The sequence below is a fragment of the Mesoplodon bidens genome, assembly GCF_964165515.1.
Source record: "Mesoplodon bidens genome assembly, chromosome: 15".
Classification (NCBI taxonomy): Eukaryota; Metazoa; Chordata; class Mammalia; order Artiodactyla; family Ziphiidae; genus Mesoplodon; species Mesoplodon bidens.
The window spans coordinates 50780082-50800597 of NC_138171.1; the positions used below are offsets into that span (position 1 = coordinate 50780082).

At 38.3% G+C, this 20516-nt stretch overlaps 1 protein-coding gene across 4 annotated transcripts in view; it reads left to right on the forward strand.

Moving 5' to 3' along the window:
- The first annotated feature begins 111 nt into the window (after positions 1–111).
- Positions 112–20516, forward strand: part of LOC308629615 (acyl-coenzyme A synthetase ACSM1, mitochondrial) — a 41150-nt gene continuing 20745 nt past the window's right edge. For 2 of the 4 annotated variants that reach the window (XM_081257651.1, XM_081257653.1), the window contains exons 1-4: positions 112–178; positions 3208–3450; positions 16365–16575; positions 18856–19063. In XM_081257651.1, coding sequence (XP_081113777.1) covers positions 3259–3450; positions 16365–16575; positions 18856–19063 — 611 coding nt within the window. In that variant the 5' untranslated portion in view covers positions 112–178; positions 3208–3258. Of the gene's footprint in view, positions 179–3207; positions 3451–16364; positions 16576–18855; positions 19064–20516 lie in introns of those variants that run through there. The other 2 variants (XM_081257652.1, XM_081257654.1) reach the window with 2 other exon arrangements.

The following is a 20516-nucleotide window of genomic DNA, read 5'->3' on the forward strand; positions in this document are numbered from 1 at the left end:
CGTGAGCATCTCCTCCCCCTTCTGAATCATTCAATTCCTGCCAAGTTCTCCACCCCAGCTGTGGCCAGGAACCAAGTTCTGTTGTGTGCACAGAGAGAACTGAACTTCTGATCAGAGAGAACTGAACCGCAAAGTCCCCATCCAAGACCTAACCCCAGTGTTTCCTAAACAGTACCAGGTAAGATGGAGGTGAATGACAGCTTCTTTGGCGGGGGGTGGGGTGGGGTTGTGTTTATATGTGTGTGTTTATCTGCCACAGGGCAGTAAAGTATATACTCAAAATCTGAAGACCCAATTTCAAATTCTGGCAGTGCCACTTATAGACCTTGAGCATGTCTCTTAACTTCTCTGACACTTCTTTTCCTTTACTGCAAAATGAGGATGGTGATATTGAGAGAGAGGGCTCAATGGGAATATACATGTGATATGCCTAGCACCGTGGCTGGCACATGGGTGATTGATTTAATGTTAGACAGCTCTGAATGTGGTGGGCTGTGGGAGGAGGGTACCGAGAGGGGTAGAAAAGACCCAGAAGTTAGACACTGGAAAGAAAACTCCATTATGCAGAAGTTTGTTCATAGTATATAAGGTGAATGCCTTTTATAAAAAAAATCTTTTTAATATCTAACATGGAAGGGGTTGGCCTCAGAATTTGCTGGGAGTTAGAGGCACCTCAACATTTATTGAGCCCTTATTCTGTGTCAGACTCAGTGCTGGCAAAGTGATTTATATTGACTATCGTGCTAATCCTTGTGGAAGCCAGATAGTGGGTATTACTACTATGCCTTCAAGTTTGGAGACATGAATGGTGGTCAAGATCACTCAGCTGGTACCCAGTGGAGCCAAACCTGGCTCTGTAACTCTAGGATCCCCTATAACACGCTAAGGATGTTGCCTCATAAAATAAACAGCTTTTCAGTCCAAATTCTTGTGAAATCAAAGCTCTGTTGCAAGAACTCATCAAGGCACTGTGTACCAGTCATATGGGATTAGGGTCCATCTGATGACCTCGTTTTAACTTAATTACCTCTTTAAAGATTCTATCTCCAAATACAATCACATTCTGAGGTACTGAGGGTTAGCACTTCAACATATGAATTTTGAGGGGACACAATTGAGCCCATAATAAAGGATTAATTAATTTCCTCATTATTTCTCTTGGTGTTGTTTTGGTTTTTAGCCACTTATTAAGGGGTTGTTTGCACTGTCCTTGAGTATTTTAAGGACAATCCTGCAGTGATGTAAACACCTGTGTATAAAAATAGCAACTGAGTCTGCTTTCTTGCTCTCCATGAGCTCATGCCTGTGGAGAGAGGTATATGTTGGAAAAAATAGCAGGAAAAGCAGGTTTTAGAACTAGCTCTGCTACTAAACTTGCCTTGAAACCTTGGGGAAATCCCTGTCCCTCTTGGGATGTTGGCCTAGAATGGGGGTTTTAAGCTCAAATGTCGACAAGAGCTGGATAGGTACAGTAAGTGCAGAAGCAAGTAGCTGTAACAACATAGGGAGTAGTGGAAACCCTGTTGAATTGGACAACATTCCATTTAATTTTCAGCTCCAACCAGTTGGTGCCAGGTTGAAATAAAGGCCCAGTGTTGCCAGGCCTTCTGAGTTTTTAAGAGAAATCTTCAATTCACATCTTAAATGAAATGTCCCAAATTTTAAATATTGGCAATTCAAATTTTTTCCTCCAAAGGATGAGGGTCAAACGTCTGGGCCAGCTGATTATCTTAGGGTCTTTCTTCCCTTAAGTGCTCTGATAAAGCAAAAGACAGTACGATTGATTGACAGGCACTAAAAAGGAAGGGGACATACTTTAGTTCATGTGGTCTAAGGATCCACACAGACAAGGAAACTCTAAGGGATGAAGCTTTCACGTATCTGTCTTCTTTTCTGCAGACTGTAGCAGGGTTCTGAGGGAAACATCAAAATTAATTGGGGTTAGGTTATTAGGAGTCTAAACAGGTTGAAAATAAATTGAGTCAAGTTTTATTGATCTCTTTTATGGGTCTGTTGTCAAACATTATTATCTTATTGCTGAAACGGGGAGGAGGCTTAATTGTTTGCCGTGATGAAGTGCTTGAACCTCAGAGCTATTTGTGAAGTGGCTTTCTTCTCGTAGAACAGAAGATCTAGCTTAAGCCAGTTTTCACAATCAGACTTCAAGAAGCATCCTAATAAATGAGCGTTCTGCTCCCATGTGAGAAGCATTTGTTGGGATCTGGAGTGGCAGAGAAACTTTATTTCATAGGTCAAGTGAGGGATCGGTAATAGCTACCTGGAATGCTGTCCTGGGGAAAACCCCGAGGCCAGATCCCAGTCCAGTAAGGAAGGTGTTGTGATATTAGCCTCCTCTGTCCTGAGTGTGGTGGTGCATATTTGTCAATATTCTTAGAGTCTCAAGTGACAGAAACCCAGTCTCAGGCAGGAAAAACTGTTGGCTCATAGAATTCAGGACAGGATATTACCAAGAGAGGGGCAGAGATGCAGACGGGCCTCAGGAACAATAGTTCTGAGCCAGAGACTTGCATGCCTCTGAGATACTCTCTGCCCCTTATTTCCATGTCTCTGAAATCTTCCATATTTTCTTCACTCATGCAGAGCAGTTATCTTCACATGACAGGAATGATAGCCACTGACAGTTTCCAAAGTGTGCATTTCATGGCTTCCACCAAGGAGAGACTGCCTTATATACCCTTTGGTAACAAGCACACACACACAAGTTTTGGAGAGGCATTATGATTAGCCCAGTTTGGATTAAAAAATCATGGGAAATGACTGCTCAGCTCTGGACCAGTCAACTTTGAACAGGGGGTGGAATCATCTAAGAATATGTTAGTTTCCATGAGAACCATACATTTGGGCTCGGTGGGAAGAGAGGTCTCTAGAGCAAGGATAACACGAGGTACAGGACTTTCAAAATGGTGAGTTTCTACCAGAAAGGGGATGGCCACATGGCTGCAAAAAAAGAGAAGGAGAAGAACCTCAGAAATATGTGCCAACCTTATCTGGTAGCTATAGCCCCATCCCATCATTTTTTGCCTCATCTGGGAAGAGAATCCCCACCTAAATCGGTAAGTTGTGCCTTCCAAATTCCAGTGAGCTGAAACAAAGTTATCACTCTAGCAGTTAACCAGGAAAGTGCCTTCATTTTGTGGAAGAAATTCCTGCTCCGATGACCAACCTACTTAGCCATCTCCTCCCAAGGCAGGTGGTGGCCTGAGAATTCTGTGCCTGCTTCCTGAGGACTGCTCCACCATGCAACGGCTGATGAAGTTCCGGGTCCTCTGGGGCATCCACAAATCCCGCTTTGGCTTCCACCTTGCCCCTCAGCAGCTGCGCTGCCAGTCTTTATCGGGAGCTGGAGCCCCAAGATGGAATGACTATGATACACCTGAGGAATTTAACTTTGCAAGTGATGTACTGGACTACTGGACTCAAATGGAGAAGGTAAGGAGACACCCATGATGGGGGGTGAGAACAGGATTGACCTCTTGCTCCTAGTAGGTTGAGGGGCACAGAACTAAGAATGGCTTCTGGCTAAGCTTACAAGTATCATGAAAAGCTTATGTTTTGGGCTTCAATTCTCAGCCTGGACACTTCGTCAATTCTCTGAGCCCCAGTGGTTTTATCCGTGAAATGGGAATAATCTCATTTAAGAAACAAGACAGCAGGTGAAAGTATCTGGTACACAGTCAGGTAATTGTGACCAAGTGTCAAGTTCTAATCACAGGTCAGCAAGTTGATGTTGGTCTGAATTCTCACCTTCAGCTACTGGAACTGTGAGTCTAACTAGAATTCATCTCATCACACTTGGGCTTGACTTCAGGCTACACCGAGAGGGAGGGTACAGGCAACCTGACTGTGCACATGAACATCTGACCATGTAACAAAATCATGTGATCTATCTTCCTATGAGGATGGCAAGTACATCTGGAGTCTTCCCTATCAACTACCTACTTGAGCGTGTGGCTTTAGGGTGTGTCCAGAGAAACCTGTCCCTGTGGTCTCTGCAGAAAAATGCACGTTCTTGATTTGTCTTTTACCAAGAGACAGACCAAGAGAGGAGCAGTGGTGACACTAGGAGTTGGGGTAGACAGTGGGTGGTGTTCCAGCTACTAAGTCCCAGCTGGTAATGTCCACATTGTGAAAACCCACTCAACACTGTCTTTGTACAGAAGAAAGAATTCACCTGAGATGGAGTCAGAGAGTTGATGTATTTTTAATTTCCCATGAACATACATTCATATGTTAATACTCAAAGCTTACATGCCTTTCATAGGGACTTTTTTTCCTACCTCCATCTTTTTCCTTTTTCTGAATTTTCCTACTAACTCCAAGGAAAATAGAGCCCTCAGTTATGAAGAGCCTTTTTTTAATGTGCCATATCAAGCACTTTGCCCTTATTATTCTGATTAGATGGACACTTTAATTATCCCCATTTTCCAGCTGAGGAAACTGAGGTTCCAAGGGTTCAAATAACCTACAGAATTCACATACCTAATAAGTGAAGGAGCAGGATTTGGGTTCAGGCTGTCTGATTCTATAATCCACTGTTTAACCTAGTCCCACAATCTGATGATGTCCAAACATCTCTGCCTTCAGTCTACAAACTGACTTTCATCACTGCCCAGACCAAAACTCTGGTTAGACCTTTTGAATCATGAGAAATGGCTGGAGAGGCCATCATTTTTTTTCTGCATTTATCTTCATAAAGTCCTTATTAGTTCACATATCAACCCCTGGAGATTATCACCCTGTAAATATTTGCCCAGGGAATGCCCCGTATTTGTTGGGTCATTGTCAATTCCTACATATCTCCAAACTTCTCCTACCCCCAGCATCTCCACCCCATTTACATTCTTTCTCACAACAGTTCTGATCTGTCTGTTTCTACTTTTCCAACTGCCTTGATCATGATCAGTGTCTCTCTAGTGATGTATGGTGTCTGACACCTAGCAATCCCTCAGTACACCTTTGTGGAATACATTAATTTTGAAACTTGCCTTATGAGCACTGTAGGGATTGATGTTGCTCCCATGGAAGACCTTCTAGAGGGCATGCCACCATAGTCCACTCTGGCTTTCTGGGCCTCCCCTTACAACTTAAGAAGCATCATTCAGAAACTGATCCGTAGCCTAATCAACAACACAATCCAAACCATAACAAATAGAATTTATTTTGACTCAATTTTCAACACATTTTACTTATTAAAAATGTTAAGTTAGAAATCCAACATTTTAATGTAATTTTTTTTTTAGCATAAGCCAGGCAACATAGGTTCAGGGGTGGAAAATATAGTCACTCATTCAGGCCACCAATTTACACCCCCTGACTATCCTTGGGAATTAAACCCTATATTACTCTAGGCTCAAAGGATACTGCACTCCAACTGATTCATGGAGCAGCCTCTCAAATCTATTCATGAGAGGTCACGTTCATGTCCAATATCATTCATTCTGTCTCTTTGATACTACATTCATTCATTCAGTTGGGATTTAATGAGTACCTAACATGTGCCAAACACTATTCTAGATAAGATAGGGATAGAAAACTAAACAACGTACAATGCTCCATCTTTCCTTTTCTGATAGTGTGATTCTCCACTTCATGTCTCAGGAGAGATGAGTACAGCATCTGTGACATTGACTTCTGTTTGGGCAAAAATCATGACAGAAGCAAATTCTTCTTACCACCTTCTGATGTGATTTAGTAATAAATATTGCTCAGTAAGTATAGTGAAATATCTATTAACCACAGAGCTTAAGAAAGCAACAGCTGAATGTCATTGCCACATAATGTCTGGCTCTTTGTCCTATAATATTTTCCCAAAGAAATTAATTTAAGTGATGACAAATTTTCTAAATTTCTTAATATACAATAGTCATGTTTGCCTACATTTTTTTTTCTGAACCAATAGGTGTGTGTTTCATGGCTCTTGAATTTATTTCTATGTGCCAGTCCCCATACAGCAAGGAAAGAAGAATGCTTTTATAGAGAGGAAAAGGAAGTTGGGAGGGCTATCATAAACAAAGAGTCCATGGCTTAAGCTGAGTCCTTGCCAGGAAATAAGAAGATTCTTTCTTCTTCCTTTTGGGCTCTGCTATCATTACAGCATGTGAGAGTTTCCCTGGCTGGTCTCCTAACTCTATTTAATTGAGGTTCTGTTTATTAATTTTTTTTAACAACACAAAACATTCATTCCTATACGGCAGCAATCAGTAGAGCTGAATGGTTGTTGCCTCCTTGGGAGATGCATGGCTCTCCAGTTTGCCCCTGAGGAACCTGGCCAACTTATCTCATTTGTTACTTGCTTGGTCTCTACAGGCTCTGAGTTTGCAACCTCTGGAATAAAAACAAGATTATCTCAACTTATCTAAATATTAATGGTGTAATACATGTTATTTCCAATTTAAACAATAAAAAAAGTTTTAACATCCAGAACTTTAATCTACTTTGGTAAATTTGTTAAAGGTCTGTGTATCAATCAGTTAGTTAATCCATGTGAAACTGATACTTCATGACTGTGTTTCCTAGTTTGACATATTATACTACACAGTGATCATTTGATGAGGCTGTAAGGATTATACTCATTTCTTATCAATGACAATTTACAGAAGGATAACATGGCACTTACCATTTTAAATTATATTTAAACCACTTTCTTTGTAAGTTAAATTACAATCAATCTGACATGTAACCATATTTAAAATAAATAGTTTGGGAATAATCTACATACAGAAAATTTAATTACTGCCAAGTTTAGAAAAATAAATCATAAGTTTTACCTAAAGAGATAAGTCTGATCTTATCTTTAGATTTTTTATTGAAGTATGTTGACTTACAATATTATATTAGTTTCAGGTGTACAACATAGGTGATTTAATACTTTTATACATTACAAAATGATCACCATAATAAAGCTAGTTACTACCTGTCACCATAAAAACTATTGCTTTTTATGTTATTGACTATATTCTCTGTGCTATACATTACATCCCTGTGACTCATTTATTTTATAGCTAAAACTTTGTGCCTCTTAATCCCCTTCAAGTATTTCATTTCTCCCCACTCTGGCAACTACCAGTTTGTTTTCTGTATCTATGAGTCTCTTTATGTTTTGTTATTTTTTGTTCATTTACTTGTATATTTTAGATTCCATATGTAAGTGAAATCATATGGTATTTGCTTTTTCTGTCTGACTATCACAAGACCCACTAGTTCCATCTATTTTGTCACAGTTGTCAAGATTTCATTACTTTTTTATGGCTGAGTAATATTCCACATATGTGGAATGAATATATATATAAAATCCATTCATCTGTGGATGGGCACTTAGGTGGGTCCCATATTTTGGCTATTGTTAATAGTGTTGCAATGCATATATCTTTTCAAATTAGTGTTTTTGTTTTCTTCAGATAAACACTCAGAAATGGAATTGCTGGATTGCATAGTAGTTCTTTTTAATTTTTTGAGGAACCTCCATACTGTTTTCCATAGTGACTGCACCAATTTACATTCCCACCAACAGTGCATGAGGGTTCCCTTTTCTCCACATCCTTGCCAACACTTGATATTTGTTGTCTTTTCAATAATAGCCATTCTGACAGGTGTGGGTTGATATTTCATTGTGGTTTCGATTTGCATTTCCTTGATGATTACTGATGTAGAGCATCTTTTTATCTATCTATTGTCCATCTGTATGCCTTCTTTGGAAAAATGTCTATTCAGGTCCTCTGCCCATTTTTTAATCGAGTTGTTTGCTTTTTTGCCCTTGAGTTGTATGAGCTCTTTATTTACTTTGGATATTAACCCTTTTCAGATATATCTTTGGCAAATATCTTTTCCCATTCAGTAGACTGCCTATATGTTTTGTTAAAGGCTTCTTTCACTGTGCAAAAGGTTTTTATTTTGATGTAGTCCCATTTGTTTACTTTTGCTTTTGTTGCCCTTAGCCTAAGGATACAGATTCAAATAAATACTACTTAGATCAGTGTCAAAGACCATACTGCTCTATGTTTTCTTCTGGGAATTTTATAGTTTTTAGGCCTTATATTTAAGTCTTAGTTCTATGCTGAGTTTATTTTTGTATATAGCGTGAGATTCTGTTGCACATAGCTGTCCAGTTTTCCAAAACCATTAATTGAAAAGATTGTCTTTTCTGCATTGTATAGTCTTAACTTTTCTGTAATTTAATTGACCAAGTAAGTGTGGGTTTGTTTCTGGACTCTATTCTGTTACACTGATTTTGTCTGTGTTTGTGCCAGTGCCATATTGTTTTGATTACTATAGCTTTGTAGTATAGTTTGAAATCAGGGAGCATGATGCTTCCAGCTTTGTTTTTTTTTTCTCAAGATAGTTTTGACTAATTGGGGTCTTACCATGTGAATTTTAGAATTATTTTTTCAAGTTCTGTGAAAAATGTCATTGATGTTTTGATAGGAATTGCATTAAATCTATAGATTTCCCTCAGAGTCTGGTCATTTTAACAATGTTAATTTTTCCAATCCATGTTTTTGTTGTCATCAGTTTCTTTCATCAGTGTGTCAGTTTTCGGGATACAAGCTTTTTACCTCTTTGGTTAGAATTATTCCTAGGTGTTTTATTCTTTTTGACGCAATTGTAAATGGGATTGTTTTCTTAATTTTTCTTTCTGATAGTTAATTGTTAGTGTATAGAAATGCAACAGAACCCATACAGTTCAAACCTGTGTTGTTCAAGGGTCAACTGTATTTGCTTTATGCATTAGGTGCTCTTGTGTTGGCTGCATATATATTTACAATTGTTATATCTTCTTGTTGGCTTGATTCCTTTATCATTATGAAATGTCCTTCTTTGTCTCCTGTTACTCTCTTTGTTTTTTTTATCTTTATTTTTAAATTTTTATTTTATTTATTTTAGGCTGTGTTGTGTCTTCGTTGCTGCACATGGGCTTTCTCTAGTTGTGGCGAGTGGGAGCTACTATTCATTGCGGTGCGCGGGCTTCTCATTGTGGTGTCTTCTCTTGTTGTGGAGCAAGGGCTCTAGGCATGTGGGCTTCAGTATTTGTGGTGCGTAGGCTCAGTAGTTGCGGCTCACGGGCTATAGAGTGCAGGCTCAGTAGTTGTGGCGCCTGGGCTTAGTTGCTCCGTGGCATGTGGGATCTTCCAGCACCAGGGCTCAAACCTGTGTCCGCTGCACTGGCAGGCAGATTCTTAACCACTGTGCCACCAGGGAAGCCCCGCTCTTTGTTTTAAAGTCTATTTTGTCTGATATATGTATTGTCTCGCCAGCTTTTTTTTTTACTTCCATTTATATGGAATACTTTTTTCCATCCCCCAACTTTTTCAGTCTGTGTGTGACTTTAGATCTGAAGTGAGCCTCTTGTAGGCAGAATATAATGGGTCTTGTTTTTTTTTAAATCCATTTAGCTACTCTATGTCTTGATTGGAATACTAATCCATTTATATTTAAAGTAATTATTGCTAAGTATGTAGTTATTGCCATTTTGTTGTTTTCTGATTGTTTTGGTAGTTCCTTTTTTGTTCCTTTCTTCTTTTTTTCCTCTCTTCCCTTGTGATTTGATGACCATGTTTATTTAGTATTATGCTTGAATTTCTTTCACTTTTCAGTGTGTGTACCTATTATAGGGTTTTGGTTTGTGGTTATCATGACATATATATATATATATTTTTAAGTTGATGATCTCTTAAGGTCAAATGCATTCTAACCACCCTACATTTTTACTGTTCCTCCCCATGTTTGTTGTTTTTGATGACATATTTTACATATTTTTCTTTTGCATATCCATTAACTACTTATTGTGGGTATAGATGATTTTATTACTTTTGCTTTTTAACATTCCTACATAAGCGGTTCCTTATCTTGGAGAAGTGGCCTCATGTAGGAGATGTCCTATGGACCCAGCAGCACACTCCCCTCTGGTTACCAGAGTTATATGCTCTAGGGTTGAATGCTCTAGGGTTCCCTCCTCTATGGGCTATGTGAGCCCTTCTGTTGTGGCATGGCCAACTACCATGGGTGCACTGGTAGTCAAGGCTGGCCCCCAGACTGGTTGGCTGACATTTCCTGTCTCGTAGTGGTTGCCAGCCTGTAGCCAGGGATGGTTCCTGATGTGGCTGGCCATGTGGCCTGGGATGTTCCAGGGCTGACCTTGGCCCACTGATGGGTGAAGCTGGATCCTGGGATAGCTGGCCATGGGGACTGGGGCACCTGGAGCTGGGGTTGGCCCACCAATGATTGGGGTCATCTTTAGATTTAATTTAACCCTGAAATTCCTTATTATTCCTTCTTTATATTGCAGTGTTGTTGTTTTTTTATTTATTCATTCAATACATATTTAACAAACATTTACCATGTACCAGGTACTCTGCTAAGTGCTTTGATAAAGAATTTAAAAGTTATCACTAGTTTTTTGTTGTTGTTTTATTGAGATATAATTGAAATATAATTATCACTGTTTTCCTAAAAAAACAAAACCCAGCAGTTTTTCAGGTCAAACTCTTAATACACTAGCATGCATATCGAAATATTTAGACATAAATTCTGGGGTTTTCATTGCAGAAAAGCTTTTGGTAATGGATTTAACTTTTTTTTTAATAGATAGGCGGTTTTAAGATTTCTATTCATCAACTTTGGAAAGTTAACTTTTTTTAGCAATTTGTTTATTTCATTCAAAATGTCATAAAGTTATTTTTTGACATAAAGTTATTAATATTTTCATTATTGCTATTTTAATGTCTGTAAGATTTATAACAATGGACACTTTTTTATTCTTGATATTTTTAATATGTTTATTCTTTTTTTTCTTGATAACTCTTCCTAAGAGTTAACCAATTTTATAAATCTTTCCAAAACCAGTTTTGGTTTTACTGATATTCTCTCTTGTGTATTTGCTCTCCATTTGATTGATGCCTACTATTATCTTTATTATTTCTTTCCTTGTACATTCCTTTGACTTAATTTGCTATTCTTTTTTCAGCTTCTTGAGATGGAAGTTTATGTCCTTACTTTTAAGCCTTCCTTCTTTTCCAATATCTGCATTAAAAGTATAAATTTCCCACTAAGCACTCCTTTTAGGTACATTATACAGATTTGGATATGTCATATTTTATTATCATTAAGTTCAAAATATTTTTTATTTGTCTTTTGATTCTTCTCTGGCCCATAGATTACATACAAATGTATCAGTTAGTTTCCTGATAGTTGAGGTGGCTTTCTCATTGTCTTCTTGTTAATGACTTCTAGCTTAATTCCACTGTGGTCAAAAAGTATACTCTGACTTTTGAAATTTCTGGAGGTTAGTAAACATTCCAAATGCAATGGAAGAGAATGTGAGTTATATCATTGTTGGGGAAAGTGTTTTATCTATGTCAATTAGGATTTAAATTCTATGAAATCTATCATATTCTATCATTAATTTACAGAAATTATAGAAATTCTACTTGTATTTCATTTTAATTAAAAATGAAGCAAGCCCTTTCTGTAGGCAATAAATTCTTATGTGTTTTAACATTCAGAAAGAATCATCTCAATCATCAATCACATGATTAATTGATCTACTTTCCCATTTTCCTTCTTTGAAGTATATTTTAACTAGAGATTAACAAGGAGTAGCTATGTAGGTTTTTGTTTATTTAAATCAACTGTTTTGATCTATAATTTACCTAGAATACAATTCACACATTTTATGTGAAAGTTTACTAAGTTTTAGAACATTTCTACCACCTCAAAAATTTCCTTTTGTCCTTTCCTAGTCAATAACCCCCCATCCCCACCCTGAGCCCTAGGTAGACACTAATTTGCTGTCACTAGCCATTATATTTCTCTTTCCTAGGGTTTCATAGAAATGGAATAATATAAGATGCACTCTTTTGTGTCTGGTTTCTTTTACTCAGGATGTTTTTGAGATTCATTCATACTGTTTTGTGTATTACTTCTTCATTCCTTTTTATTGCTGAGTTAGTGTTTTATTTTTTAGATCTATTTCTCAATTTCCATTGGCTTCAAACTTCACTGCATAAAATTTTAAATCTCATATCCAGTTTAAAGGTTGTGTTTTATCTTCTTGAAAACATGCTAATCTTAATATTACATTATCAGATTAATTCTGAGCCCCCCAAACCATAAATCCTTAAGCAATATCTTCTTCAAGTTGCAAGAGTTAAGAGTCTAAACTTTTGTCTGAATTAAAACAATTGTTTTTACCTTGATACCCCAAACTTTCTGTCATTTTTTAAACTCATACAGAAATATTATATAATCTGTTCCCCTTATATAGACAGTGCACAACTAGTCATTTATACTTGCTAACGTTCCTTAATCTGTTGCAGAATATTTTTTTTCATAACACTGATTTTTCCATAGATATGAATATATGTATATACATATATCTGTGTGTGTGTATGTATGTATATATGTATATAAGTTTTATCTCAGGTGAGACACACTCTTTTGTTCCAGTCATATGAGGCAAAGATGGTAGGATCATCTTTGCACATATGTGGGAAATAATTTCTGGAAGATTATACACCAAACAGTTATCAGTGTTGACCTCAGGGAGTGACAATGTGATAAGAAATTTGAAGAAATTTTTCTGTTCATAAGAAATTTTTCTGTTAGTAAGATTGTGTGTTGCCTGAACTTTTACTCTGAACATGCTTTGTTGGGGAATTAAGAAACTTAAAAATATTGTTTTACTTGGGGAAAATAAAAGACTTGATTTAAACAAGAAAATGGAGCTTCCCTGGTGGCGCAGTGGTTGAGAGTCCATCTGCCGATGCAGAGGACACGAGTTCGTGCCCCTGTCTGGGAAGATCCCACATGCCGTGGAGTGGCTAGGCCTGTGAGCCATGGCCACTGAGCCTGCGCGTCTGGAGCCTGTGCTCCACAACGGGAGAGGCCACAACAGTGAGAGGCCCGCATACCGCAAAAAAAAAAAACCAAACAAGACAATGAAAATTGTCCATAAACATTTAAAACTGTTTACATACATTTGTATATGTATGTCTTGTTCACCATTGTATCCTTTTGGTCTAAGAACAGTGCCTAAGAAATAATGAGAACTTAGCAAATATATATTGAATGAATGAATGGATACTATTATATAAGTTTGGATTTAATGTAAATGTGGTTTTGCTTTTCTAAATTGATATTGTATTATAAGATTTTTATTGCAAAAATATTCTGAAAGTTTTTTTTATTGCTTTTATCATATTCCATCACATGGAAGTAACAATTCTGTCGACAGCATATAGTTAAATTCTGGGTTTTTTATCCATTTTGCCAATCTAGTTCTTTTGATTGGGGAATTTCATTCACTTACCTTTAAAGCAATTACTGATAAACTTACTAAAAAAAAAAAGATGACTTACTATTGCCATATTGTTAATTGATTGCTTGATGTCACAGCTTCTGTGTCCTTCAGTTCATCCCTTACTGCCTTCCTCTGTATTTAGTTGATTTTTTGTAATGATACGTTTTGATTTTCTTTTCGTTTCCTTTTGGGAATATTCTGTAGATAATTTCTTTGTGATTACCATGGGGATTACATATAACACTGCAAATTATAACACTTCATTTAAAACTAATAACAACTTAACTTCGTTCACATACAAAACCCTACTGTTTTCCAGTTCCCTTGCACCTTCCTATATTATGTTATTGATTTGACAAACTATATCTTTAAATATTGTCTACCCATTAACACAGATTTTTTTTTTTTTTTTTTTTTTTTGCGGTACACGGGCCTCTCACTCTTGTGGCCTCTCCCGTTGTGGAGCACAGGCTCCGGATGCGCAGGCTCAGTGGCCATGGCTCACGGGCCCAGCCACTCCACGGCATGTGGGATTTTCCCGGACCGGGGCACGAACCCGTGTCCCCTGCATCGGCAGGCGGACTCTCAACCACTGCACCACCAGGGAAGGGAAACCCTATAATTATTTTTTATGCTTTTGTGGTTTCCATACAGTGAAAGAATGAAAAGTGAAGTTATGAACCAAAATTATAAAAATACTGTTTTTATATTTGTCTTTGTATCTATCTTTATTAAAGAACTTTATACTTTTATATTTAAGTAACTCTCTAATGTCCTTTCATTTCAACTTGAACTCCTTTTAGCATTTCTTGTAGGGAAAGTCTAAGGATAATGAACTCCCTCAGTGTTGCTGTTTTTTTAATCTGAGAATGTCCTAATTTCTCCCTCATTTTTAAAAAACGTTTTAATTTATATTGGAGTATAGCTGATTAACAATGTTGTGATAATTTCATGTGCACAGTGAAGCAACTCAGCCATACATGTTCTCCCTCATTTTTGATGGACAATTTTGCTAGATATAGAATTTTTGGTTGACAGTTTTTTCTTCCTTATCACTTTAAATATATAATCTCACTGCCTTCTGGTCTTCAATCCACCGCTAATCTTATTAAGAATTTCACCTGATGAGTCACTTTTCTCTTGCTGCTTTTAAGATGCTCTTTTTGTCTTTGTCTTCTGTAGTTTGATTGTAATGTCTCTCTGTGGGTGTCTGGGTTTTCCTACTTGGAGTTCATTGAGCCTCTTGTATTTGTCTCTCCATGCGTTTCCTCAAATTTGAGAAGTTTTTAGCCATTATTACTTCAGATAAGTTCTATGCTCCATTTTCTCTCTTTCTTCTCCTTCTGATATTCCCATAATGTGTATATTGGTCTCTTTGATTGTGCCCCATAAGTTTCTTAGGCTCTGTTCATTTTTCTTCTTGTATTTTTCTTTTTGCTCTTCTGACTCAATAATTTTAGATGACTTGTCTTCAAGTGCACTGATTCTTTCTTCTGCCTACTCAAGTCTGCTGTTGAGTCCCTTTGTGAAGTTTTCAATTCAGTTATTGCATTTCTCAGGTCCAGAATTTCTGTTAGGTTCTTTTTATAATTTGTATCTCTTTGTTGATATTCTCATTTTGTGCATATATTATTTTCCTGATTTGCTTTAGTTCTTTGTGTTTTCCTTTAGCTCTTTCAGTGTATTTAAGACAGTCATTTAAAAATCTTTGTCTAGTAACTGCAGCCTATGTCTCTTTAGGCTCAGTTTCTGGAGATTCATGTTGTTACTTTGAATAGGCTGCTTCTATTTTTCTTTGTAGACCTTGTAATCTGTTGTTAAAAATTGGATATTTTAAAAAAATAGCCTCCTCTCTCAGTCTTTGCAAACTGGCTCCATGCAGGGAAAGACCTTCACTAATCTGCTCAGTATGAAAACTTAAGGTCTTCTCTGGCATGTGTCTTTCCTGGTCCTGTGCATGTGTTTTTTTTTTCTAGTTTTGGCTGCTCTTGAACGTTTTAACTTTCTTAAAAGTCTGCTTCTTCTGGGGGACTTAAATGTTCTATTTTTTCTTTGTCTGTAGTCTCTAATCCCTAGGTAACCACAGGTCTACAGTTTCCACACACTGTGACACCTGCCACTGTTTTCAGATACCTCCAATATGCCATCATACCCATCTGAGCTCCAAGTCAGTCAAGACAGAAGCCAGTGCCTAAGGCCTCCTCCAGACAAGCCAGAACGTTACAAACAAGTTTCAATCTTTTTCATCTATCCTAGGGGAGGGGCTGGGAGTTGGGTGGCTTCCTCTGACTACACTGTACCCCATCAGAGAGCGGGTGGTGCAAGAATAAGCAAAAACACCACAAAATTTCTTACCATTTTGGTTATGACTTTTTATTGTTTTGGCATTTGTTGGTTGCTGTGGATTTGTGACTCTTTTCTAAATTCCTACAAGGCCATCTTAGTCTATTGTTGTTTAATTGATGTTTTTGTGAGGGGAAAAAGGCCCTGGAGCTTCCAAAACTGACTTCTTACGCCTCTTGAGGTACCTTAATTTAAAAAATAATTTCCCCAAATATTCAGGAAATAAATCATCTTCTTTTATCTTGTTGTAATAATAATAATAGGAATTTTATTGAGCACCTACTATATACCAGGCACTGTTATGCACACTTGACCTTTTAAAATAATTAATTCGAACTTTACTACATTCTAGGTAGTATTATTATACCCTTTTCATAGATGAGAAAACTGAGGCACAGAGAGTAACCTACTGTCCATGTGGAACTAAGACAGACACATGGAGCATAAAATTGTAAGTCTTCAATAAATAACACGAAGGCTCTTCATGGTTTTATGTGACTTAAGAGGAGGGGGTTACAGTAGACCAGAAGAATTTGGCTGGATCATACCTCTCCCCAAGTTCTCTTGGCGCTATAAATGCTTTAAAATGGGATCTCAGACCTTGAGCTACACTCACAGTGGAATGTGACTGTGGTAGTGGATTGGCCAAATTAGTGCCCCTTTCCTTTGAAGCAGGAAATAACATGTAGCATATGATCCTAACCAGGAAGGCAAGAGAGGTCCAAACCCAGCCCTGTGGTGGGTGAATAATCAAGGGGATGAAGTGAAGTGGAGTTTCAGAGAGATGACAGACTTAACCCGTCGTGCAGCCAACGTCTTCACACAGACCTGTGGCCTCCAGGAGGGAGACCATCTAGCCTTGATTCTGCCTCGAGTGCCTGAGTGGTGGCTGGTGATCATGGGCTGCATCCGAACAGGTCAGTGACCCAAGCAGACATTTGGGCTCACCTAGAGCCAGTTTGTCCTGAAATATTAGGTGCTTTCTCTTTCCCCCAATTTTTCTTCTTCACAGTCTTTCTTTTTCTCAGACTCACTCAAATATTATTTTACTCCTTCTCATCCACTCTCTCCCTTATACTCACACCCTCTCAATCATAATGTCATAATTCTCTCTCTCTCTCTCTCAGACGCACACACACACACACACACACACTTTCTCTTACACGGTCTCAGACATTCTTGCTTCTTTATAAGATTCATCAATTGTTAACGTTTTGCCATATTCGAGCCCTCTCTCCCAGTGAGTCATTTAAGAATCAGTTGCAGGCACTGTGACACCCATAAACACCACATAAACACTGGAGCATGCATCTGCTAAGATCCAAGACATTTCCTTTACATAAGCACAGTAGAGTTATCACACAAGAAGTTTAACACTGATGCAATAGAGTTACCTGATATACATCCATCGTCAAAATTCCTCAATTGTCCCAATAATGTCCTTTATACCATATATTTGCTTTAAATTAAAAATCCAATGCATTGCATTTAGTTGTTATATCTCCCCCGTCTCCTTTAATCTAGAATGTTTCACTACGTTCTACACTGTCTATATGACGATGACAATTTTGAAGCATCTAAGCCAATTGTTTTGCAGAAGGCCCATCAAAATTTGTATTTCTGACTCCTTCTTCATGATTATCTTCAGGTTAGACATTTTTAGCCCAGGTACTAGAAGGGCAATATTGTGTCTTCCTTGGTGCATCACATTGGGCATATATAAAGTTGGTTTGCCCTACTATTACTGATATTGTTTTATCACTTTAGAAAGGTAGTATCCACCTTTGTAAAGGTACCTTTTCCTTTTGTAGTTAGTAAGTAATCTGTCATGTAATATTTATGGGACTGTGTGAATATCCTGTTCCCCAACTGTCTTTCACCTTATGGTTTTGAGAATCCACTGATGATTCTTGACTGAATTGAATATTTTAATGGTGGTCTTTTATTAGGATTTTCTACTTATATCATTCCCTCTACATTTATTAGTTGGCATTCTTCTATAGAGATTTTCCTTTCCCTTTTAATTGCTTATTTATGCATTAATCTATATAATCAGTATGAAACTCATGGATTCTTTTTTGAATCACTTCAGTTGTATAATGCATGCTCATACAACAAAATGTCATGCTCTTGCTCACATATTCTCTGTCTCATGTTTTCTCATGAATAGTTGATTAATCCATCAAGATCAAGAATTAACAGCAGTGGCTGAGGGAGTATAGAGAAGCCATGCCATCTGTATAGTGAAGAGATGGTCCATGAGAAACCCAAGACATGAGTTGAGACCTCTGGGATAAGAAGAATTAAAGAGGAGTAGAAGCAAAGGACGAAAATTCCAAGAATGGTCACAGCACGTGGAAATGCTTAGAGTCAGTAGTAGCCTATACGAAGAATGGTCTTCTTGAAATAGAGAATAGAGTTGTGCGAGAGAAAGATGGGGAGTGAGCAGTGCCCTCAAAGTCAGGATGGGGAGTGTGGTGTTTTCCTGGAGAGAGGGTCCAGGTGTTAGTGAAGAGAAGAAATGTGGAGAGGAAAATGTCAGTGCTCTGTGGAACTAAGCGGGCTAATAATACGGAAGGTGGGTAGTAGGAAGATTCAGGACAGGGCATCTGGTGGAGAAATTAGAATACAATAGGGGCACACAAAGACTTGAGCTAATTGTTGGTGATGGAAGACGGAAGGAAAAGTAGAAAAGTTCAAAGGACATTGTAATTAACTTTGGGTATGACGAACGAAGGAAAGAGAGGAAATGCAAGATGACACAAGGAATGATGACAAGAGATGACAAGAGATTCACGGTGACAGAGAAGGAAGTAGAGGAGGAAAATGGGGGCAGGGAGGCAGTGTCAGGGACACTGTCCTACTTGTATCTTTCCCAGATCCTGTGTAAATTTGTATAAAGAAGGACTCACCTGTCTACTGGCTGGATCCATTTAGAGTAGAAATTATTAGGGCAGGCTTTTCAAATTTTAATGTGCATAGAAGTCCCTTGGAGATCTTGTTAAAATGCAGACTCTGATTCAGTAAGTTTGGGGTGGGGTGTGAGATTCTGTGTCCTAGGCAGTGTTGATGCTGTGGACCATCCTTTGCATACCAAGAAGTTAGGGGATTTCTATGCATATAAACCAGGTCTGACAGCCAAGGTTGTGAGGCTGTGAAAGAGATACCAGAATAAGCCGTTTCTTTCTCATCCTTAGGGATCGTCTTCATGCCAGGGACCACCCAGATGAAGGCCAAGGACATTCTCTACCGACTACAAATGTCTAAAGCCAAGGGCATCGTGACCACAGATACCCTTGCCCCAGAGGTGGATTCTGTCGCTTCTGAGTGTCCTGCTCTGAAAACCAAGCTCCTGGTGTCTGACCACAGCCGTAAAGGGTGGCTGGACTTCCGATCACTGATTAAGTGAGTTTCTGGTCTGATGAATGTGCTTTCTGAGGAATGGCAGGAGAAAGCCACTCACTGTCAAGTGCTGGTAGAGAAGAAGCCAGTGGGAGGAAGCTCACCAGGTCTGAGCTGCTCTTCACAGCTGTGTCACTGATTTGCTGTGCAACCTTGGGCTAGTTCCTTCTCCTCTCTTGGCTGCAGTTGTTTTATGTATAAAATGAGGAAATTGAACTCCTATGGCTCTCTCACTAAAATATAATCATTCCCGTGCAAAGGAGATGTGTAAAGTCAAAGGGTTATTGTGTTGCATTTTCCTTGTAGGTGGGGAATCTGAATATTATTTTTATGTAAATAATTAGCAATTAAAGAAGTTGAACAAAAGGTTAAGATGAATTTTTAAGGTGAAACTTGAGACTGAGAAGAAAATGACAGGCAGCTTTGGGAACAAACACTTGCCATGTCCCCGGGGTGGGTGTCGAAAGGGATACCTTGAAGGAAAAGTTAGGGAAGTGCTGAAGGTAAGAAAGACGCCTCCACCTCCAAAACTCTGATTCTGCAAGCCTTCAGGCATTTTTCATATCACACACAAACCATGCTGGATTTGTTTTCTTGAAGTACTTCCACAGTGTTTAAAGCTCTTTACTTCAACCCCCAAGGGCAAATATTACAGTGAAATCACATCTTATGCTAGATTCTAAAGTCAGAGAATTAGATTAAAATAGTTTAAACAAAGAATACTCATTAAAACTCGCCTAAATTGTCCAGACTCAGTATGGTCTCATTTCTCCACAAGAGCCAGTGCTCCCTCCAGCACTGGGATTACTTGCAGTCTCTCTGACTGAGTACTATAGGAAGCTTGCATTTACAATTGTAATAGGCCCAAGAAAGAGACTCTCAGCCAAGGAGAAGCTCCCCAAGGACCAAGGCAGATGGAGGGAGCTACGGATTCTACCTTCTACCTGTAGCTCATGCTAGGGCAGAGGTACATTTATATATTCCTTACACTCTCATTCTCCCTAGCTTTCTGTTTCCCACCCCTCAACAGCAAGTTTATGAGGTTACATTCCCGTGAAGCTAGTCTGTGTAAAATACAGGGTTAGCAGTGTGAGTAAAAGCGTAGTATATGGATCACACTGTCTGAGTTTGAATCCTGGCTCTGCAACTTGCTGGCTATATGTCTTCAGGTTAGTTACTTAACTTTCTGAGCCTCAGTTTCCTCATCTACAAAATGGGCATAAAAGCAGTACTTACCTTTTAGGGTTGCTCTGAAGATAGAATGAGTTCTTATTTTTAAATCATTTACAGCATTGTCTGGAATCATTGGCAATACTATTTCAATGTTTATTAAATTAAAAATAATACATCATATTTCCCCCACTTTTTTTTTTTTTTTTTTTTTTTTTTTTTGCAGTACGCGGGCCTCTCACTGCTGTGGCCTCTCTCGTTGCGGAGCACAGGCTCTGGACGCGCA